The 24,595-nt window shown below is 43.5% G+C and overlaps 1 protein-coding gene across 1 annotated transcript in view; it reads left to right on the top strand.

Moving 5' to 3' along the window:
• The window catches only part of TECTA (tectorin alpha), a 110,529-nt gene that overhangs the window by 58,607 nt on the left and 27,327 nt on the right, over nucleotides 1-24,595 (top strand). Inside the window, exons 13-16 of the mRNA XM_006763686.2 lie at nucleotides 6,256-6,269; nucleotides 19,533-19,916; nucleotides 21,917-22,201; nucleotides 23,161-23,458. Of these exons, the coding sequence (XP_006763749.1) occupies nucleotides 6,256-6,269; nucleotides 19,533-19,916; nucleotides 21,917-22,201; nucleotides 23,161-23,458 (981 nt within the window). The remainder of the gene's footprint in view (nucleotides 1-6,255; nucleotides 6,270-19,532; nucleotides 19,917-21,916; nucleotides 22,202-23,160; nucleotides 23,459-24,595) is intronic.

Raw genomic sequence — 24,595 nt, 5'->3', positions numbered from 1 at the left:
GGTGGGCGCCCGCCCCGCTGCCGCCGGTGCCCCGCCCTGGCCCTTCCGCCCTGGCCCTGTGGCTCCGTGGGTAGAGCCCCGGTTCGCCCTGATCATCCGGTCAAGGGCGCGCACCTCGGTTGCAGGCTCCTCCCCCCGCCCGGAGCCTGTGCAGGGGGCAACCAATCGATGTGCTTCTCTCACATGGATGTTTCTCTCTTTCTCTCTCTTTCACTCTCCCTAAAAATCAGTGGGAAAACATTTAAAAATGGTGATCCCAGTTGGCCGACCTCCGCGCTTTGCTGTGAGGAGTGAGGTGCGCATCTGCAGGGAGGGTCCGCACAGGCGCAGAGGCGCTCGCTCGCTTGCTCGCTGGGAAGTATGGGGCTTGGAAATGCATTAAGGCCCGTCCCCCCTCCTCGGCATAGACCGCGCCGGACCCCTCCCCTCTCCTGCTGCCCTGGCCCCTGGTCTCCCCTCCCGCTGACCTTGGTTTGAGAGCTGCGGAAGCCCTCGGAGAGGTGGGAGCTGTGAGTCCCACATTGGCAGCGGCCTGCGCCGAGGACCTATTTAACTGGGAAAGAGGGCCTGCGGCTGGCGGAGTGGCTTTGCCTTTTCTGGCGATTGAGGCCCCACAGGAGCAAGCGAAAGCGGCGCCTTTCTTCCGGGGGTTCCCCGGGGACTCATCTGGACTGCGAAGGCCACGCCTCCACATCTGGCCTTTGCTCCCCTTCACAGAGGGCGCACGTGTGCAGCTCCTGGAGGTGTCCTTTGTGCGTATCACTTCGTAGAACATAGGCGCCCACTAAATCGTTTACTTTGTACTTTATAAATTTTACTTATTTATTTTTACACTGAATTAGATTTTATTTTTATTACAGTTGACATGTAATATTACATTAATCTCAGGTGTACAACCGAGTGATCAGCCATTATACAACTCGCTAATGTTCATCGCAGGGAATCTCACCCACCTGACACCATCAGTGCCTCCCACCGGTGAGCAGGCAGCTAACAACAGCAAGTATCGGTGCCGGCGCTTTGCAGATCCCTATGCTAGAGGTGCTGTTAGGATGATAAAGCATGTTCCCTGCCTTAGGAACTTACTAGTAACATCTATTCCAGGGAGGAAAGTAACTGCACTTTAAAGAACAAGAAAACTTTGACAAGAAAAAATTACAAGTGAAAAGTAATACCAACCAATTTTAAATTAAAAATAATAGCATTTACAAATTGAATTGAAATGTCTGAATTGGAAATAAACTAGATAAAAATGAATATTATCTCCTTTTTGTAAAGATGCATTGACTTGTTCGAGAACAACTAATTTACTTACTTTGGGAATAAGCAAAAGAAATAAGTGTTGAAGTGGCCCTCAATTTCACCTTCAGTGGGAAATTTGCCTAATGTTGTATTAGAAAGACAGGGGAGAGCAGGGTTAAACAGTAGAGCTAATCAAAAGATGACTTCTTGGGAGAGATAGGTTTTGCAGTTAGCTCTTAGAAATAGTGATAATTGAAAGGAAAAGGCAGAATATGTGGTAGATAAGAATAATAAATTCCATTTTCTCATAACCTGGGAGAAGAAATAACCAGCTCTAGCCTGAAAACCCAGTGTTATCTCTGCCCTCCCCTCCCCCGCTGGAGCCTCTGCCTTCACCCTCGGCAGGGACCCTGGGTGTCAGTGCTCAAAGGAATGATCCTTGGGTTTGATCCTGCTAAACTGTGGCTTGTGGGGAACATTGAACGACCCATGTCATTACTCTGAGCCTCAGTTGCTGCGTCTATGAAATGTAACTAATACCTGCTCAGAGATGATGCTGTGTAAGTAACCCACGCCAGGTGCCTTGCAGATACTTGGTGCCACGTAGTTCAGTAACTGGTAGCTGCTATTGTTACTCTCCTGAGCAGTATATTGTAAATAAAAAGTCAAGGTGTGCTAATGAAATGATGGGAATAAAAGCCCTTGGAACTCGTAGGATAGCTCTTGGCAGCTATCTATCTATCTATATAATGGAGGAATATGCAAATTAGCCAGGATGCCATAACGTCACAACCGAACAGCAGGGACCTGAGGCTGCATGGCACCTGGCCAGGGCGAGGGACTTCAGGCCACGCTCCCTGCCCCACAGGGCTTGACAGGGGACCTCAGGCCATGCCCCCAGCCTGGCAGGGCTTGCCAGGAGACCTCAGACCATGCCCCCTGCCCCTGTGCCCAGCCTGGAGACCTCAGGCCACACCCCTTACCCAGTGGGGCTTGACAGGGGATCTTAGGCTATGCCCTCCTCCCCAGTGCTGGGCCAGGTGACCTCAGGCTGCAACCTCTGCCCAGCGGGACTTGACTGGGGACCCCAGGCCATGCCCCCAGCCATGGCGCCGGACTGGGAGACCTCAGGCCTCGCCTTCAACCCCCCACTGGCCAGGCTTGATGGAGACCTCAGGCCATGCCTCCTCCGCCCCAGTGCCAGACCTGGGGACCTCAGGCTGTGCCCCCTGACCATGGTGCACCCCAGACTCTGACAGGAGGGAGATTTTCATATACATTTTACTAATTTTCTTTCATCTCTGACACTTCTATCATAGAGAAAGGGCAAATAGCAATATTAAAATATTTCCTCTAATTTATTCTCTTTTAATGTCCATGAATTTTGTGCACCAGGCCACTAGTCTATATAATAAAAGCCTAAGTGACCGTTAGGACAGAACAACCAGTCGCTATGAAGGTCACTGACCACCAGGGGGCAGACACCCAACGCAGGAGCTGCCCCCTGGTGGTCAGTGCACTCCTACAGGGGGAGCACAGCTCAGCCAGAAGCCAGGCTCACAGCTGGCAAGTGCAGCGGCAATAGCGGGAGCCTCTCCTGCCTCCATGGCAGCATTAAGGAGCAGTGAACCAGGCAGTAAGGAGTGAGGGCTCCCGGACAGCAAGAGGGAGCAGGCTGGGCTGAGGGGACCCCCCACCCCGAGTGTGGAATTTTGTGCACCGGGCCTCTAGTTAGTACTATAAACAGTACTCACTGCTTTTCATCAGGAAGTTAGTGAGTTTCCACAATAACTTATATCTGTTAACTCACAAAACAAATGATCTACATTTACTTGTCTCAGTTCAAACAGACTTGGAGGCTTGTTGATTCCACAGATTTCTTTGGAAATGAAGAGAGAGAGCATGGCCAGCCATTAGCATGGAGGGAGGTCCCTGGCCACAGCTGCTGAGTCTGATTGAGCTGAGTAGCAGGGCCGTGGTGGTCACTGTACTGGGGTGCCATGTCTCCACTTCACTCTCCTGTGGATGAGTACTTACCCCTCATCAGACCCACGTGCAGCAGGTTATTTTTCTTTCCATGCATGCACTGTTTGACTTTTTATCAGAAAGAGCCAGGCCATCCACTCAGTTATTCTGCCAATCGGAGGCAGCTGGCCCCTAGAATATTCTACGGATCTGGAAGGAGGGAAGACATGGGTCCAGGAATGACCTCACTTTGAGCATTACAGTTATCAGCAGTGCCCTAACCGGTTTGGCTCAGTGGATAGAGCACCAGCCTGCGGACTGAAGGGTCCCACGTTCAAGTCCAGTCAAGGGCATGTACTTTGATTGTGGGTATATCCCCAGTAGGGGATGTGCAGGAGGCAGCTGATCTATGTTTCTCTCTCATCAATATTTCTGACTCTCCATCTCCCTTTCTCAATAAAAATATATTTTAAAAAATAAATAAATAGTTATCAGCAATAGCATCTTGAAGTGAATTGAGGACAAGTGTCTTGGAAGATGTCCTGTATCTGTTTACCCTCGAATCTGAGTCCTCCCTGCAGCTGACATCCAGGGTTTTGATAAGTCTATGTCATAGACAGAAAACAGCAGCCAGACAGAAGGAGGCCTACGCATACAACAAGCACATCTCTGCACAGCACTGTGTTGGTAAAGTGAGTTGGTGCAATGTGCCCAGTCTCTGTGCCCAATCTCTGTGCCCAGTCTCTGGGCCCTATCCTGCTAGTCAGGACTGTATCCTGCTAGTCAGGACCGCACCCACCTGGACAGTCATGGCAATTTCCAAGGGTTCTCTGGGATTCTCAGACTAGTACAAGTGGAAGGTGAAGAGCACAGACACTACCAAAGAACACTGTCTCTCAGAAGGCCACTCACTTGGGAAGAGTACAAATACCAGCTGCCCCCAAAGCTGCCTTTGTTGCAGGTATGTTATAACCACAACTGAATCCTCGCATGAGAGAGCACATGCACCTTGTCCCTTCACAGCCACAGCTGCAGTTTACCCAGTGCCTGCTCTGTCGGGAACTGTGCTTCACATATTTAATTTAACCTTAACAAGTGCCCTACAGATATTGAACATTAGTTACAGTTGACATTCAATATTGTATTGCTTGCAGATGTGCGGCACAGTACTTGGACATTTATGTAACTTACAATGTGATCCCTCATTAAGTCTTGCATCCACCTGACACCATACGTAGGTATTATAATATTAATATTACTAGAGGCCCGGTACACAAAAATTTGTGCACTCGGTGGGGTCCCTCAGCTCAGCCTGTGCCCTCTTGCAGGGATGTCCACCTGCTGGCTTAGGCCCGCTCCCCGGGGGATCAGGTCTAAGCTGGCAGTCAGATATCTCTCTGGCAGCCCGGGAGCCCTCCAGGGATATCCACTTGCTTTATTTAACTTCTATAATTGAAACTTTGTAGCCTTGGTCCCGTTCGAAGCCTGAGTTGCCCCTGGAAACCCATGTTCCCAGCCCCTCCTTGAGGGGAGGCCAGGCTAGCTGGAAGCAGGTATCTGGGATTTATTTATCTTCTATAATTGAAACTTTGTACCCTTGAGTGGAGCTCAGGGCTAGCCAGGGCAAGCGGGAAGCTTGGCTTCCTCCATCGCCAGGTGCAACCTAAGTAAGCGTCCTGCTCACTTCAGCTCCGTGGCTGCCGCCATCTTTATGATGAAGTGAGGGAGTAATGGTTAATTTGCATATTTCTCTTTTATTATATAGGATTGCCTGTACTTTACAACCCTGTGACTATTTTGTAACTGCCAATTGTACTTCTTAATTTCTTAATCTTTTTCACCAGCCCCAAAATACCCCTCCTGTCTGGCAACCAGCAGTTTGTTCTCTGTATCTGTGAGTTTGTTTCTGCTTTCTTTGTTTATTGTGGGTTTTTTTAGCTTCTACATATAAGTGAAATCATGTGGTAATTGTCTTTCTCTGTCTGACATAGTTCACTTAGCATAATACTTCTAGGCCCATCCCTGTTGTCACAAATGGTAAGATTTCATTGCTTTTTTTGATCAACTATTTTCCATTGCATACTGCATAGGCACCATTTTTCTATCAGTGGGCACTTACGTTGCGTCCATCTCTTGGCTGTTGTGAAGAGTGCTGCAGTGACACTAGGGAAGCCACATCTTTTTGAATTAGCATCTGGGATTTTTTGACAATGACACAGAAGTGGGATTTCTGGATTACATGGTAGTTTTAGTTTTAATTTTTAAAGGAAACTCCATACTGTTTTCCAGAGGCTATCCAATTTACAATCACACCAAAGCACACGTGGGTTCTCTTTCCTCCACACCCTCGCCAACACTTACTGTGTGTTGATTCATTGATGATAGCCCTTTGACAAGTATGAGGGGATATCTTACTGTGGTTTTAGTTTGCATCTCTCCAATGGTTACTGACATGGAGCATCTTCCATACGTCTATTGGCCATCTGTTTGTCCTCTTTGGAGAAATGTCTGTTCACTCCTCTGCCCAATTTTGAATCGAATTGTTTGTGTTTTTGGTGATAAGTTGAATGAGATCTCCATACAAATCCTTACTGAATATATGATTGGCGAATATATTCTCCAACTAAGTAGGTTGTCTTTTTGTTTCATTGATAGTTTCTTTGTTGTCCAGAAACTTTTAGTTTGATGTAGTTGCATTTGTTTGTTGTTTCTTTTGTTTCCCTTAGCGAGGGAGAAAATCTAAATAAAAATTATTACTAAGAGCAATATAAAAGGTTTTACTGCCTATGCTTCTTCTAGGAGTTTTATGGTATCAATCTTACATTTAAGTCTAATCTATTTTGATTCTATTCTTGCATGTGGTGAAAGAAAGTGGACAGTTTCATTTTTTCCATGTATCTGTCCAGTTTCCCTAACACCTTTTATTAAACAGACTGTTTTTACCCCATTGTATATTCTTGCCTACTTTGTCATAAAATAATTTACCATAGGCATGGGTTTATTTTCGGGTTCTCTAGTCTCTTTCATTGTTTTATGTATCTGTTTAATGCCAGTATCATGCTGTTTTGATTACTATAATTTGTAGTATCTATACTAATAAAAAGGTTCTATGCTAATTAGACCAGACATCTTCTGGACATCCTTCCTGACAAAACTGGGGCCCAGGCGAAGGCACCTGTGGTCTCGGGCACCTACAGCTACAGCCAGGCTGGGCAAAGCTGCCTGCAGTCCCAGGCTGGACAAAGCCACTGGGGGTCCTGGGGGCCTGCAACCAGCCAGAGGGAGGGAAGAGCAGGTCCCGGTTGCCTGCGGTGAGCCAGAGGAGGGAAACCTGGGTCATGGGTGTGGGGGCTGAGGTAGAGGTGGTTAGGGGCTATCATGCTGGCAGGGGAGCAGTTAGGGGCAATCAGGCCAGGAGGCAGAGGTGGTTAGGAATGATCAGGCAGGCAGGCAGAGTGGTTAGGGGCAATCAGGCAGGCAGAGTGGTTAGGGGTGATCAGGAAGGCAGGAGAGTGGTTAGGAGCCAGCGGTCCAGGATTGCAAGAGGGATGTCCAAGGAATCCCGGATTGGAGAGGATGCAGGCCAGGCTGAGGGACAGTCCCCCCTCCCCCATGCATGAATTTCATGTACCGGGCCTCTAGTTGTGAATAATGCTGCAGTGAACAAAGGGGTGCACATATTCTTTCAAATTAGTGATTTGGGTTTCTTCAATATATATGCAGAACTGGAATTGCTGGGTCAGAAGGCAGTTTTGACTTTAATTTTTAAAGAACCCACATAGTTTTTTGTAGTGGCTGCACCAATCTGCATTCCCACCAACAGTGCACGAGGGTTTCCTTTTCTCTACATCCTCGCCAGAACTTGTTGTTTGTTAATTTGTTGGTGATAGCCATTTTGACAGGTGTGAGGTGATAGCTCATTTTGGTTTCAATTTGCATTTTTCTGATGATTAGTCATGAACATTTTTTCGTATGTCTATTGGCCTATGTATGTCCTCTTTAGAGAAGTGTCTACTCAGGCCCTCTGCCTATTTTTTAATTGGATTGTTTGTGTTCTTGGTGTTGAGTTGCATGAGTGTTCTGTTTTTTTAATATGTTTTTACTGATTTCAGAGAGAGGAAAGGAAAGGGGGAAAGAAATAGAAACATCAATAGTGAGAGAGAATCATTGATCAGCTACCTCCTAGATGTCCCCCACTGGGGACCGGATCCACAACCCGGGCATGCTCCCTGACCGGGAATCGAACCGTGACCTCCTGGTTCATGCATCAGTGCTCAACACTGAGCCACACTTACCAGGTGCATGGGCTTTTTTAAAAATGAATTTTGAATAGTAAGCCCTTATTGGATGTGTCATTGGCAAATATCTTCTCCCAGTCAGTAGGCTGTCTTTTCATTTTGTTGTTGGTTTTCTTTGCTATGCAAAAGCTTTTTAGTTTGATGTAGTCCCATTTGTTTATCTTTTGTTTTGTTTTCCTTACCCAAGAAGATATATCAGAAAAATTATTACTAAGAGAAATGTCAGGGATTTTACTGCCTATGTTGTCTTCCAGGAGTGTTATGGCTTTGAGTATTACATTTAAGTCTTTAATACATTTTGAGTTTATTCTTTTATATGGTGTAAAAGGTGGTCTAGTTTTACCTATTTTTTTGCATGTATCTGTTCAATTTTCCCAGTACTATTAATTGAATAGACTGTCTTTACTTTATTGTACGGTATGTCCTTGCCACCTTTCTTAAATATGATTTGACTATATAAGTGTGGGTTTATTTCTGGAATCTCTATTTTGTTCCATTGATCTATATGTCTGTTTTTATGCCAGTACCATACTTTTTTATTATTATGACCTCATTGTATATTTTAATATCAGGTAGCATGATAGCTCTACCTTTGTTCTTCTTTCTCAAGATTGCTGTAGCTATTCAGGATCTTTTGTGGTTTCATATAAATTTTAAAATTATTTGTTCTAGTTCTATGAAAGATGCCATTGTATTAAATAGAAATTGCATTGAATCGATAGATTTCTTCAGGTACTATGTATATTTTAATGATGTTATTTCTTCATATTCATGAGCATGGTACGTCCTCGCATTTATTTGGGTCTTCTTCAGTTTCTTTCTTCAGTGTCTCATAATTTTCTGAGGACAGGTCTTTTACCTCTTTGGTTAAATTTATTCATAGGTATTTTTAATGCAATTGTAAATGGGATTGTTTACTTAACTTCCCTTTCTGACAGTTCATTACTGGTATATTAAAATGCAGCCAATTTCTGAATATTTATTTTATATACTGCTACTCAGTTTATTTCTCACTTCTAGTAGTTTAGGGGATCTTTAGGGTTCTATATGTCGGTATCATGTCCTTTGCAATAATCACAGTCTCACTTCTTCCTTCCGAGTTTGGAGGCCTTCCATCTTCTCCTTCATCTGATTGTTGTGACTAGAACTCCCGAAACTATGTTGAACTAGAGTGGTCATAGTGGACACGATCTCCTTCCTGATGTTAAGTAAAACACTGCTTTTCCTGTTGAGTACGATGTTAGCTGTGGTTTTGTCATATGCGGCTTTTATTATTTCGAGGTACATTTCCTTTAGTTCCACTTTGCTGAGAATTTTTATAATAAATGGGTGCTGTGTTTTATCTGATGTTTTTTCTGCATCTATTGATGTGATCATATGATTTTTAACTTTCATTTTGTTTATGAGATATAACACGTTAATTTTTGGATATTGTGCCAACCTTGTATCCCAGTAATAAATGATTTTTATAATGTATTGCTATACATTGGTGTGCTAATATTTTGTTGAGGATTTTTGCATGTATGTTCCTCGGGGATATTGGCCTGTAATTTCCTTTTTTGTGGTGTCTTTATCTGGTTTTAGAATTCAGATAATGCTGGCCTCATACAATGACCTTAGGTGTTTTCCCTCTTGAATATTTTTGAATAGTTTGAGAAAGATGGGTGTAAGTTCTTTTTTGAGTCTTTGGTAAAATTTACCTGTGAAGCCACCTGGTCCAGGACTTTCTTTCTTGAAAAGGATTTTTGTTTTTGTTTTTGGGTGTTTTTTTTTTAATTTACTGTTTTACTGCTTTGATTTCATTAGTTGTATTTGTGCTGTTCAGATTTCCTTTTTCTTCTTTATTCAGTTTTGGAAGATTGTATGTTTTTAGGAATTTATCTATTTTTTCCAGATTGTTTAATTTGTTGGCATGTTGTTTTTCATGATATTTTCTTACAATCCTTTGAATTTCTGTTATGTCAGTGTTATTTCTCCTCTTTCATTTCTGATTTTATTTATTTGGGTCCTTTCTCCTTTTATCTTGATAAGTCTGGCTAAAGGTTTATCAATTTTGTTTATCTTTTTAAAGAATCAGTTCTTGGTTTCACTGATCCTTTGTAATGTTTCTTTATACTATTTTGTTTATTTTCATTCTGGTCTTTATACCTTTTTTTCATCAACTCACTGTGGGCTTTGTTGTTCTTTCTCCATTTCCTTTTGGTGTAAGTTTAGATTTTATATTTGAAATGTTATTGTTTCTTAAAGACGGCTCGCGATGCTTGAATTTCCGTCTTGGGATTGCTTTCACTCTGTCCCACAAAGTTTGAGTTGTTGAGTTTCCATTTTCATTTGTCTCAAGGTATCTTTTTATTTCTTCCCTGATCTCATTGTTAACCTACTCATGGTTTAGGGCAGTGATGGCGAACCTATGACACGCGTGTCAGAGGTGACACACGAACTCATTTTTTTGGTTGATTTTTCTTTGTTAAATGGCACTTAAATATATAAAATAAATATTGAAAATATAAGTCTTTGTTTTACTATGGTTGCAAATATCAAAAAATTTCTATATGTGACATGGCACCAGAGTTAAATGAGTGTTTTTCAAAATGCTGACACGCCGAGCTCAAAAGGTTCATCATCACTGGTTTAGTAACATGTTATTTAGAGTCCACGTGTTTGTGTGTTTATCAGTTTTTTTCTTTTAATTGATTTCTACTTTCATATAACTGTGGTTAGAGAAAATTCTTGATATGATTTTAATCTTCTTAAATTTATTTATGTAGCCGAACATGTTGTCTTCTCTGGAAAACGTTTCATGTGCACTTGGAAAAGAATGTATATTCTACTGTGTAGGGATGAAATGTTCTAAACATTTCAATTAAGTCCATCTGGTCTAATGTGTCATTTAAGGCTTCTGGTTCCTTGTCAATATTCTGTCTGGATGATCTATCCATTGATGTCAATGGGGTGTTAAAGCCTCCTATTGTAGATCTCTCCCTTTATGTCCATCAATATTTGCTTTATATATTTTTGTACATCTACACTAGGTATGTAAATGTTTACAAGAATTGTATGTTTGTTTTATTGATCCTTTATAATTAATAAATGTCTCCCTTTGTCTCGTTACACCCTGTAAAGTATATTTTGTCTGATATAAGTATTGCTATCCCAGGTTTTCATTTATTTTCATTTGCATGAAATTGTTTTTCATCTTGTTACCTTAGGCTGTTTGTGTTTTTTGGTCTGAAGTAGGTAGATGTAGATAGCATATACTTGGGTCTTATATTGTTATCAATTCAGCCACCTCTTGTCTTTGATTGGAGCAGTTAGTTAAGTTCATTGGAGTAGTTAGTTTAGTTCATATTTTTTCTTCTTTTTTAGAATTTTTAAAGGGATTCCTTTTATTTTTTCTCTTTATTCTATTTTTCCATCACCACTTATCTCCCCCACTCCACCATTCCTTCTACCACTTCCAGCCACTCCCTTCCCCAGCAATCACTACACTGTTGTCCACATCTATGAGCTCTCTCTCTCTCTCTCTCTCTCTCTCTCTCTCTCTCTCTTCTCAATCCCTCCACCCACCAAACACACACCCCAACAGAGCTGTTTGCCTGCTCTTCATCTATGAGTTTGTCTCTATTTTGCTGATTAGTTCAGTGTGTTTATTAAATTCCACATATGACTGGAATCATGTGGTACTTGTCTTTCTCTGCCTGGCTTATTTCACTTAGCACAATGTTCTCCAGGCCTATCCATGCTGTTACAAAAGATAAAATGTTCTTCTTTTTATGGCCAAGCAATATTCCATTGTGTACATGTACCACAGCTCTTTTATCCACTCATGTACTGATGGGCACTTGGGCTGCTTCCAAATGTTGACTACTGTAAATAACACTGCAATGAACATAGGGGGAATGTATTCTTATATTCTTCTGAATAGTGTTTTGGGTTTCTTCAGATAAATTCCCAGAAGTGGAATTGCTGGGTCATAAGACAGTTCCATTTTTAATTTTATTTTATCCTCACCTGATGATATTTTTTTTCATTGATTTTGGAGAGAGCAGAAGGGATGGAGGGAGAGGTGAAGGGGGAGAGAGAGAGAGAGAGAAAGAAAGAGAGAGAGAGAGAGATAAAGAGATGAGACACATTGTTAGGTTGCCTCCCACATACACCCTGACCAGGTCCAGAGGTCAAATCTACAACCCAGGTACATGCCTTGACCAGGAATTGAACCCATGATCTTCCAGTGCATGGGACATTGCTCTAACCCATGGAGATACACCAGCCAGACCCATTTTTTTATTTTTGAGGAACCTCCGTACTGCACCAATGGCTGCACCAGTCTGCATTCTCATCCACAGTGCACAAGTGTTCCCTTTTTTCCACACCCTCAACAACACTTGCTGTTTGTTGATTTATTGATGACAGCCATTGTGATCAGTGTGAGGTGATATCTCATTGTGGTTTTGATTTGCATCTCTCTTATGATTAATGACACTGAGCATCTTTTCATAGGTCTATTGGCATCTGTCTGCCCTGTTTAGAGAAGTAACTGACTATTCAGGTCCTTTGCCCATTTTTTAATTGGATTGTTTTTTTGGTGTTGAGTTTTATGTTCTTTATAAATTTTGGATATTAACACCTTATTGGATGTATCATTGGCGAATATGTTCTCTCATTCAGTGGGTTGTCTTTTCATTTTGTTGATGGTTTCCTTTGCTGTGCAAAAACTCTTTAGTTTGATGTAGTCCCGTTTGTTTATTTTTATTCTGTTTCCTTTGCCCAAGGAGATTTATCAGAAAAACATATTGCTACTAGAAATATCTGAAATTTTACTGCCTATGTTTTCTTTTAGTATTTTTATAATTTTGAGTCAAATATTTAAGTCTTTAATCCATTTTTAGTTTATTCTTGTGTGCGGTGTAAGAAAGTTATCTAATCTCTTTTTTTTTGCACATATATGTCCAATTTTCCCAACACCAGTTATTGAATAGACTATCTTTACCCCATTGTATGATTTTGTCTCCTTTGTCAAGTATTAATTGACGATAAAATTGTGGGTTATTTCTGGGATCTCTGTACTCTTCCACTGATCAATAATAGGTCTGTTTTTATGCCAGTACCATGCCCTTTTGATTACTATGGCCTGGCAGTGTTGTTTGATAAGACAGCATGATTCCTCCAACTTTGTTCTCCATTTTCTAGATCACTGTTGCTACTTGGGGTCTTTTGGGGTTACATATAAATTTTTGGAATATTTGCTCTACTTTTGTGAAATATGCCATTGGTATCTTGATTTGAGAATATTTTAACAAACTTGAATCCCTGGGATTTTAGCATCTATTCTCATCAGGAATATTGCCCTACAATGTTCTTCTTTGTCATGTTTTATCTAGTTTTGTAATTAGGATAAGGCTGGCTTCATAGAATGAGCTTTGTAGTATTGCCTACTCTTGAATTTTTTGGAATAGTTTGAGAATAGGTTTTTTTGCATAGTGTGTGTGTGTGTGTGTGTGTGTGTGTGTGTGTGTTAATTCTCACCTAAGGAATTTTTTTCCATTGCTTTTCAGAAGGAGAGGGAGAGAAAGAGAAACAACAATGTGAGAAAGACACACACACACATCAACCAGTTGCCTCCCACATGCACTTCAACTGGGGGCATGGAGCAAACCTGCAACCCAGGCACATGCCCTTAACTGGGAATCAAACTAGTGACCCCTGGGTGCATGAGCTGACACTCCAACCATTGAACAACACCAGCCAACACAAAAAAAAGACCGCTTTTAATTCTTTGAATGTTTGATAAAATTCACCTTTAAAGTCATCCAGCCCAACACTTTTGTTTGTTGGGAGTTTTTGATTACTGCTTCATTTTCACTAGTTGTAACCTGACTCTTCAGATTTTCTGATTCTTCCTGATTTAGTTTTGGAAGATTGTATGTTTCTAGGAATTTGTCCATTTCACCCTGATCACCTGTTGGCATATAGTTGTTCACAGTATTTTCTCACAATCCTTTGCATATCTTTGGTGTCAGTTGTTATTTCTCCTCTTTCATTTCTTTTTCTTTTTCTTGATGAGTCTGGTTAAAAGTTTGTCAATCTTGTTTATTCTTTTCAAAGAACCAGCTCTTGGTTTCATTGATCATTTATATTTTTTTAGACTCTATTTCATTTATTTCTGCTTTGATATTTGTTATTTCCTTCCTTCTACTCACTCTAGGCTTTGTTTGCTGTTCTTCAAGTTCCCTTAAGCGTAAAAGTGAAATTGTTTATTTGAGTTTTTTGTTTGTTTGTTTGTTTCTTGAGATAGGCCTAAAATGCTATGAATTTCCTTCTTAGGACTGTTTTTGTTGTGTCCCACAGATTTTGGGTTGTTATGTTTTCATTTTCATTTGTCTCAAGGTATCATCTGGTTTCTTCCTTGATCTCTTAGTTAACCCATTCTTGGTTTAGTAACATGTTATTTAGCCTCCATGTCTTTATGTGTTTTCCAGTTTTCTTCTTGTGATTGATTTTGAGTTTCATAGCATTATGGTCAGAGAAGATGCTTGATATGATTTCAATCTTCTTAAATTTATTGAGACTTGTTTTGTGTCTAACATGTGGTCTATATTAGAAATTGTCCCAGGTGCACTTGAGAAGAGTGTATATTCTGCTGCTTTGGGGTGAAATGGCTTGAAGATATAACTTAAATTCATTCAATCTAGTGTCTCATTTAAGGCTGCCATCTCCTTGTTGATGTTCTGTCTGGAAGAACTATCCATTGATGTCAAAAGGGTGTTAAAACTCCCTACTGTTAGTTACTAGTATATCGCTGTCAATCTCTCCCTTATGTGCATCAAGATTTGCTTCATATATTTAGGTGCTCCTATTTTGGGTGCATACATGTTTACAAGGGTTATATCCTCTTGTTGCATGGCTCCCTTTATCGTTATGTGCTTTCCTTCTTGGTCTCTTACTATAACCTTAGTTTTAAAGTCTATTTTGCCAGATATAAGTATTGCTACCCAGCTTTCTTTTTCCTTTTCATTTACATGAAATATCTTTTTCTGTCTCTGTACTTTCAGTCTGTGTGTATCATCCATTCTGAGGTGTGACTTTCTCTTTCTCTCTCTCTCTCTCTCTCTCTCTCTCTCTCTCTCTCTCGTCTCTTCAAGACAGCATATATATGGGTCTTATTTTCTTATTCAACAGCTAACTTATGTCCTTTGGAGCATTTAAGCCATTTACACTTAAAGTGAATATTGATAGAAACATATTTGTTGTCATTTTTTACACTACATTCCTCTGTTTTCCTCTTCCTCCTCCTCTTTCTTCTTCTTCTTGAAACCTGTTAAAATTTCTTGGACTACTGCATTCGTGGCCACAAACTCCTTTACATTTTCTTGTCTGGGAAGGTTTCATTTCTCCTTCATTTTTAAATGATAGCTTTGCTGGGTAAAGTAGCATTGGTTGTAGGTCTGTGCTTTTCATCACTTTGAATGTATCATGCCAGTCCCTTCTGGTCTAAAATGTTTCGGTTGAGAAATCAGATGATAGTTTTATGGACGTTCCCTTGTAGGTAACGGACTTCCTTTACCTTACAGCTTTTAAGATTCTCTCTTTGTCTTTAACTTTTTCTATTTTAATTATGATGTGTCTTGGTATAGGCCTCTTTGGGTCTGTCTTTTTTGGGACTCTCTGTGCTTCTTGGACTTGTATGTGTTTTCTTCACCAGGTTAAGGAAGTTTTCAGTAATTATTTCTTTAAATAATTTCTGGACCCTTTGCTCTCTCTCTTCTCCTGGGACTGTGATGACATAGATGTTGTTATACTTCATGTTGTCCCAAAGGTCCCTTAAATTATCCTCATTTTTAAAAAATTTGGGGGGTTTTTTTTGGTTTGTTTTTGCTGCTTTCATTGGGTGTTTTTTCCACCTTGTCTTCCAATCACTGATTTGATCCTCTGCTTCATTGAGGCTACTGTTTGTTCCTTCCAGTGTATTCCTTATTTAGGATATGGCATTCTTCATTTCTGAATTTTTTATGGTTTCTGAATCCTTTTTCATGCTGTTAAGCATCCTTATAATTATTACTCTGAACTCTATATCTGTTAAATTGCTTATCCCCACTTTGTTCAGCTCTTCTTGGGGCCTGTTGTCTCCCCATTTTGGCTTCCCCTTTATTTTTGTTTGTAAGTATTGGGTGACTCCCAGGCTTGGTATGCTGGCTTTATATAGGAGGTGGCCTGTGGGGCCCAGTGTTACAGCCTCCCTGATCACCAGACCTGGGTGCTCTAATGATATCCCTTGTGCATGTTGCATAGGTCCTCCTGTTGTAATTGAGTCTTGATTGCTATTGGCCCATTTGTACATGGGATCAACCTTCAGGCTCGCTGACAGTGAGTCTGAACCCCCAACACGGCGTGCAGGCTGCTGTGCAGTGCCGATCACACCAAGTGGATTCACCTCAGCAGCGATGGTGCTGCCAACACCTCCCTGTGGCTGTGCTGCTTGTGAAGCTTATTGGACCCTGCTCTGCTGTTGTCTGAAGCTGGCCTCTGTGTGGATTGGTTCTGGTCCTATTTGGAGGGACTCTGCTGCAGGCCAAATCAGATGCCGTCTGTGACTGGCTCTGGACAACCTGTTTGGAGCTTTCAGCCATTCACAGCTTGTGGCTTCCTCTGCTGGACCTAGGTGCATGTGGAAAGAACCAAGCTATGCACCCAGAGATCTGCCTCTAGTTCATTTTCATTTAAAGTAATTATTGATTGCTTGTGGTTATTTCCATTTTACTAATTATTTTCTGATTTTGCTCTTGTTCTCTGTTTCTTTTCTTTTGTATGTTAATGATTTTCTGTAGTGTTGTGTTTGGATTATTTTCTTTTTATTTCTTGTATATCTCTTGTAGATTTTTGGTTTGTGGTTACTTGTGTTTTATATACCAAGCTATGTTTATAGCCATCTATTTTAACCTAATGTTTGCTTGCATTTGAACACATTCTGAAATTATTACCCTTCTTACTTACCTCCTCCATGTTTATATTTTTTGTAATTATTATTACTTCTTTTTTGTGTGTATCTTTAAATTTACTGTTGTAAATACACATGATTTTCTTAGTTTTGCCTTTTACCTTCTGTACTAGCTTTATAAGTGGTTGATCCACTGTTTTTATTATGTGTTTACCATTATAAGTGAGAATTTTTTCTTTATACTATTTTCTTATTCATATTTTTTATCTTTTCTCCTTTGAAAAGTCCCTTTAACATTTATTGTAATACTGGTTTGGTGGTGATGAGCTCCTCTAGCTTTTTCTGGTCTGTGAAGCTCTTTATCTCTTTATCAATTCTAAGCCATATCCTTGCTAGGTAGAATAATCTTAGTTGTAGGTCCTGCTTCAGCAAATTGACTATTTTGGACCAATCCCTTATGGCCTGCAACATTTTTGTTGAGAAATCAGCAGTCTTATGGGAACTCTCTTGTAGGTAACTAACTGCTTTTTTTCTTGCTGCTTTTAAGAGATTCTCTCTTTGTCTTTAACTTTTGGCATTTTAATTATATCTTTCTTGGTGTAGGCCCCTTTGGGTTCATCTTGTTTTGAACTCTCTGCAATTTCTGGACTTTTATGGTATCTTCTATGATTCCAATGTTGTCTTAGAGGTCCCTCAAAACTGTCTTCACTTTTTAAAAATTCTTTTTTCAAATTGCTGTTCTACTGTTTTCTATTTGCTTGTCTTCCAGATCACTGATTTGGCCCTCCACTTCACCTAATCTGCTGTTGATTCCATTTAATGTATTCTTAATTTCTGTTATTGTATTCTTCATTTTTGATATTTTTTCCTTTGATTTCTAGTACAAGTTTCACTGAGTTCATTTATTCTTTTCTTAAGTTCATTGAGCATCCTTATAACCATTGTTTTGAACTCTGTACCTGGTTAGTTGCGAGTTTTGTCCTGTTCTTTTATTTGGGACATTTATTTAGGACATTTACTTTGTCTCCTTATTTTAGCTACCTCCCTGTGTTTCTACATATCAGGTAGATCTGCTTCATCTCCCAGTTTTGGCTGAGCATTTTTATGTAGAAGGTAGGTTTTTTGTGTGGCACAATGGTGCAAGTCCCTGGTCACCTGAGCTGGCTGTTCCATGGTGTCCCTTGTGTGGATTGAAAGTATCCTCCTATTGTAGTTGACCTTTGACTGCTGTTGGCCTGTCATTGGGTAGGATTGACCCTATGGCTGACTTGCTGTGAGGACTGGCTTGTGACAAGCTGTTGTATGGAATTCACCTTAGTGGGGTTCTGGTTCCAATTAAGTCCACACTTTAAGCGTATCATTTGTTGAGCTATTTGGGTATTGCTCTAATGTGTCTGAGTTGGTTCTGCCATGGGTGTGTTGGTTCTGGGGCCTCCTTGCCATCCGGTGGGGTCCCAGGGAATTACCAGGGTGTGGTGAGCTAGCCATGTTAGCCAGGTTAATTGAGACTCAGATTTGGTGCCTGCCTATACCTGGCATCTATTTGGGGGAAGGGCTCAACAAAGGAAAAATGGCACCTGCAGGCACTTTAGTCCCAGAGAGATTTGACCCTCCAACCCTTGCTCTGAAGCAGGGCGATTCATTTCTTCCCCATGTGTCCCACATCCTTTTTGAGCTATTGCCCCTTCACTAGAGCTTAGTGTGAGTTTTTGTAAGCAAGTGAGTCTGTGCTCTGCTTGGGCCCTTTAAGAGGAATGCCTGGGACTCCAGCAACCCTCTGTCTGACCCAGATGGAGTCTTAGCTGATTTTCACAGAAAGGTATTGTGGGGACTACTCTTCCTGGCACTGGTACTCTGGCTGAAGAATCCCGTGGGGGGCTGGGACCCCTCACTCCTCAGGGGGGACCTCCACAGCCAACATATCCCTGCAGATTCCTATCCACCACACAGTGTGGGACCAGCCATTTCACATCCCTACCCCTCCTTCCAACCTCAACATGGCTCTGTTTATATTTCAGTTATAGGATCCTGTCCCACTAGTCTACAGTGGTTCTCAAAGATGGCTGTTCTATAATTTAGATATAATTTTGATGGGAAATGGTGAGCACAGCATTTACTTACTCTTTCATCTGGATCAAAATCAGGAGTGCCCTGCAAGACGTTATTATCTTTAATTTAGAGATGGAAAACTGACAGCCTGGGCGGTGAGTCGTGCTGCTCAAGGTGGCACATATATCATGCCAAGGCTGGAGTGGAATCCAGTTGGCCTGATCCCACACCTTTCCTTTCACGGAACATCACTGTTTTTTAGATCTCTCACTCATGACACAGAAATGGAGGTACTTGCAATAGAAATAAAAAGAAGTGGCCTTGATACAAGAAAAAAGTCGGGAGTGTTGGGTACTGTGAAATGTTAAATGGTTCATCATAAGGGTTGGCTATCACTTCTTTTTATCTATTTAGGATTTGAAGGGCTGGTTTATTATTCTTGAGTGAATTTAAATATCATCCTTGAAGTGGAATGGAGTACTTGTTAGAATAATATTTTTTAAAAATAATCCTTCATTGTTGAAAGTATTACATATGTCCCTTTCCCCCTCTCCCTCCATTGACCCTTTCCTGCCCAGCCGCCCCAGGCCCTCACTGCCCCACTGTCTGTGTCCACAGGCCATGCATATATGCATACAAGGTCCTTGGTTGATTACTTCCCACCCACCCTCCCCCCCCCTTCTCTCCATGCTTCCATGGGTCCACAATAATTTTTTACCAAAGAGATTTGCTTTTCACCTAGTCCATCTGAGACCCTAACAGCTGCGCATTCAGGTTGGCTGTGGGTAATTCTACAGCCCAGCTGTACAGCTGCCAAATTCTTGACTGAAACCAGTACAGGCTAAATTGCATATTGTCTGGCACCTGAGTTGCATGGAACTGATGTAACATTTGAATGAAAGCAGTCTTCCTACTGCTCCCTGTTGCAAATATCAGTTCCATTAAAGAAAGGTAGCCCAGCCCGCAAGACGGCCCAGGTTTCGGGGGTGGGGGTCCCCAACCCCGCCCGCAGCCCGAGTTTTACGCAGGTGCCTCTCTTGCAGCCCAAGCAGCTGTTCTGGAACAGCGACTGCACCCGGCGTTGCCGCTGCTTCCGGCGCAACCTGATCCAGTGCGACCCGCGCCAGTGCAAGTCTGACGAGGAGTGCGCGCTGCGCAACGGCGTGCGCGGCTGCTTCAGCACCAGGACCTCCTACTGCCTGGCGGCTGGCGGCGGCGTCTTCCGCACCTTCGACGGCGCCTTCCTGCGCTTCCCTGCCAACTGCGCCTTCGTGCTCTCCACCATCTGCCAGAAGCTGCCCGACATCTCCTTCCAGCTCATCATCAACTTCGACAAGTGGTCGTCCCCCAACCTCACCATCATCTCGCCCGTCTACTTCTACATCAACGAGGAGCAGATTCTCATCAGCGACCGCAACACCGTCAAGGTGACCGCCCGCCCTGATGCTAGGAAACGTGCGGGCGGCCTGGCCAGGGCCTGCGCAGGCGCTTTCTGATGACCAGATGTGAGGGTCACAGGCTGCTGCTGCATAGGCACCACGCACACGTCATCAGGTTTTATTTGTATTTTATTTTTAAATGTATTTTTATTGCTTTCAGAGAGGAAGGAAGAGGGAGGGAGAGAGAATCATTGATCGGCTGCCTCCTGCATGACCTCCACTGGGGATGAGCCTGCAACCCGGGCAGGTGCCCTGACCAGAATCCAACCTGGGGCCCTGCAGTCCCCAGGCCGGCGCTCTATCCACTGAGCCAGACCAGCCAGGGCAGACCCCCAGATTTTAAAGCAGGCGGTATAAAGGTTCTACGAGCGTAGGAACGGGCCCCTTTGTCCCTTTGCTGGCAGCCGAGGCTTGCAGGGCACGCACAGCATCTCGGGTGTAATGATGCCGGTGCCCCTGGAGCTTCAGGTGATAACGTGGCAGAGGCCTCGCTCTCTCTGGATTAGTTCCCAGTGAGCATCTCATTTTCTTCCATCTCTGCCATCTTTTCCAGAGGTGGAGAGAAGGCGAGCATTGGCCTAAGAACACAAGTAGCTAAACAACACCCCGAAGGAGGGGGCACCCCCACTAGGACAGGCCCAGGAGGACGTGCCAGCGGGAGGCACACAGGCGAAGGTGGTGATGTCCTCAGCTGGCTGCCCTGGGACAGCTGCCTGGCTTCTGTGCATCTTAGACACATAGAAAAATAAATAAATGCATGCATGAACCTCAGCCCACCCATAGCGAACATGCCTCTCTCACTCGGATTCCTCCCACCCATTCTATTTAAGAAGGTAACCTGCTCTAGAGAACTATGGACAGGGACTCCCAGCCTCAGGTAAACCAGCTGCTCGCCACAGGTAGACCTGAGGGTGGCGTCAGACCTCGATGCTCCGGTTAGGGAGGCAGGGATAGAGCCAGGACACACATGAGCATTTTCTGGAATTGAATAGTATTGTGCGTATCTGCTTTCCATCATTGGCTTAGGTAAGGGAGTGTATCTTTATTTGGACAGTCATCATGTAGCTTAGTATCCAGAGTTAGGCAAAGGCCTGGCAGTATTTTGCAAGCTTAAAGGAAGCGTTTACATTCTGCTGCTGGTTTTTAACTTCGGGGAAAGCTGCTACTATTTTTTGAACTCCCAGTCCCTTTTGCAAATTGGCCCATGTAGACACAATGATACTGGTCCAGAATCCAGGAGCCAGAGTGAACTTAGCCCCAACACAGAAAAACTGACATTGTTGCTGAATAAACTACCCCAAGCTACAAAAATAGAAAATAATCATATTTTTAAAGGCTTCTGATTTTCTAAGAAATAAAAATTACTAATAACCTACAGGTGAAAAAAAATACAATTTGTTTTGTAAGTATAAGAAAAGCATGTTATGTTCTATCCTAAGAGCTAAGAAAAGACATTGTTATAAAGCAGGAAAAGGATGAATGCAGAAAATGCTATGCTATAGGCTCTCTGGCTGGACTCCTGTCAACATTATAGGCAAGAAAACAGTAAAGATAGCAACACTGCTGCGGTTCACGCCAGCCATGTTAGACTCCTCAGTGCAGGATTGAACTTCACTTCCAGCCATTGGTTTATGCTTGGGAAATCCAGCCATTGGCTGTGGGCTGTATTTTTCTAATGTTTTCTTACTCTGCTTTCATATTTTGCTTCTTTGTGGGGAGCTGTGGCCAGTAAGATGAGTGAGTGTTCTTGAACTCTGGAACAGGGGACAGCAAAGTACAGGATTTAGCCAAATTTATTTGCTGCCTGTGTTTGTAAGTAAAACTTTATTGGAACACAGCCTCAGTGACATCTTGTCTATGGGTGCTTTCCTGCCATGAGGTTGGAGTTGAGTAGCAATAGAGATCATAAAATATTAACTCTGGCCCGTCACAGTCAACGCTTGCAAACCTCTGCTCTAAGGATCATTTACTTTTATTGTCTTCCATAGGTGAACGGCACACAAGTGAATGTCCCTTTTATAACCGGGTTGGCAACCAAAATCTACAGCAGCGAAGGGTTCCTGGTGATTGACACCAGCCCCGACATCCAGATATACTACAACGGCTTCAACGTCATAAAAATCAGCATCAGCGAGAGGCTGCAGAACAAAGTGTGTGGCCTCTGTGGCAACTTCAATGGGGACTTAACTGACGACTACGTAACCCTGCGGGGGAAGCCAGTGGTGAGCAGTGTGGTGCTGGCCCAGAGCTGGAAAACCAATGGCATGCAGAAGAGGTGAGAGGCCCGCCACGGCTCGGGCCCGCCCTCCCTTCCACGGGGCGGCCATGGAAAATGCTCTTTCCATAGCATCACTTTCTTCTCCTGGATAGAGCGAGCCAAAGTCTATGGAGTTTTCATGATACAAAGAGACACATCAAGGCCTCAGTAGTGTCTTGTGTGGCAGAGGAAGGAACTGGGTTAGGTGGTATCACTGTGAATTTTCACCGAGTCTGCCCAAGCTTACACTAGAAGCCTTGGCCAGTGGCCCGGCTGGGACGAAGCACCCAGGGGGGTGGGATTCAGAGTTAACTCAGGAGAAAAGGGCCACAGCTTGCTCCCCAGTGCCGGTCCAGTCATGTGCTTATGACTCTTACTGGAGGGCTTGGGTGTGGTTGTGCAGGTAAAGTTGGTAGGAGTCAAGACAGCTTCTTTAAACACAGAAGTCACCAAGGCCCTAACTGTCCAACTTCAAACAAGCTCTATGCATTATCTCAATAGGGTTTAATTTGGGACCCTCTGGGCTGCTAAATTAGTCTGGATCTGTAGACACACTTCTCTTAGCTGGCATCGCACCATGGCTTTAACACACCAGACACCAGCTAATACCTGGATGTGGACATAAAGCTTCAAACCCCTTGTGAGCCTTTCGGGTATAGTAGTCATTATTATTATTGCTATCTGTTATATCAGTACTTGTTTATGGTTATTGTATCAGTTCTACCAGTCAGTTATATCAAAGGTTAATATGTTAGGATCTCCCTTTTGTCTGGTCCTTGGCTACCAAATCAGTTTGATTTTATGCTCACTTATTCCAGCGACATTAACATAGAAATGACCCGCGTTTCTGAGGTCCCAAGACGGTCGGTGTTGGGATCGGTGTGGTGTGTTGGCTTCTGGGTCTGCAGAGGACATAGCAGACAGGGTCTCCCGCCCCCAGAGAGCCCAGGGGCTGCTTTCCTTCCCTCTCTGACCCGCCCCCTCGCCTGCAGCTGCAACGAGCTGCAGTTCTCGCAGTATGCGGCCGCCTGTGACAACGTGCACATCCAGAGGCTGCAGGGTGAGGGCTACTGCCTGAAGCTCACGGACATGAAGGGCTTCTTCCAGCCCTGCTACGGGCTGCTCGACCCGCTGCCCTTCTACGAGTCCTGCTACCTGGACGGCTGCTACAACCACCGGAAGCTGCAGCTGTGCGGCTCGCTGGCCGCCTACGGGGAGTCCTGCCGCTCCTTGGGGATCCTCAGCACCGAGTGGATCGAGAAGGAGAATTGCTGTAAGAGAACTGTTTTGTTTTCTAAGTTAAGAACAGCATTGCTGGTGGCATGGTTCTGCCCCTTTTGCTGGCTGGTCTCAGACCCGCCTCCGGGGTTGGAAAGGTGGCTGCTGCCAGCTCCTGCCCAGGTGTGGGGTCCAGAGCCGGGGGAAGAGGGAGGAGGGGATGAGGCTCTGGGTGGGATGAGCACCCATGTAGTGACTTGTGAAGTGGAGAGACAGAGTACGCATGGCACCCAAACTGATCCAGGCCCCAAACTCAGCTCCATGCCACTCCTTTAACATGGTCAGAGCCTGAATCAGAGAAGCAATGTGAGTGGCAAATGGCAAGCTGAGTTAGAATGGCACTGGCCGTGTCTGCCTGGGTTGAAAGGAAGCTGTGCTAAGAATTATAAAGGGATGTTATATATATACTAGAGGCCCGATGCATGACATTTGTGCACTGGCAGGGAGGGGGGTCCTCAGCCAGGCCTGTGGTTCCCGCCACCACTGCTGCGCTCACCAGCCATGAGGCTGGCTTCTGCATTGAGCGTCTGCCCCCCGGTGGTCAGTGCACATCATAGCGACAGATTGTTCCAGTGTTTGTTCGATTTGCATAATAGCGTTTTATTATAGAGGATAAAATAACTATATATAGCAAAAGGCCAATATGTTAAGTGTCCCTCCGCCCATCTGACTGGTCGCTATAACGCACACTGATCACCAGGGGGCAGACGCTAATGCAGGAACTGCCGTGACGTGCACTGGCCATTTACAGAGAAACTGCACCGTGGAACTGGCGCCGACAAAGCAACACTCGGCTTCCCCCAGGTGGGACAGAGGCCCCGCCACCACCCTGGAGCAACACCCCACCAAATCGCAGCTGACACTGCCATGGCACAAAATGTGGCCCACAGCCCAGCCCAGAAATGGTGGCTGTGGGTGTCAGGTAATGGCATCACATAGCAACGCCTGGCTTCCTCTCCCTAGCAATGAGCCTCCTTGGAGTTTCTTCAGCCAAGGAACACGACTTGCTTTATAGCCAGGTGCAAACATTTCACACTGTAACCAAATGTCTGTGAAGTGTTTTCATATGCCTCATCTCATTTGATCCTCACAGAAGTCCTGGAGTAGGTAGATAGGAAACTCGATGGAATCC

The sequence above is a fragment of the Myotis davidii genome, unplaced genomic scaffold (genome assembly GCF_000327345.1).
Source record: "Myotis davidii unplaced genomic scaffold, ASM32734v1 scaffold799, whole genome shotgun sequence".
Lineage (NCBI taxonomy): Eukaryota > Metazoa > Chordata > Mammalia > Chiroptera > Vespertilionidae > Myotis > Myotis davidii.
The sequence above is the reverse complement of the archived record's forward strand: the minus strand, read 5'-3'. Positions and strand labels throughout refer to the sequence as shown.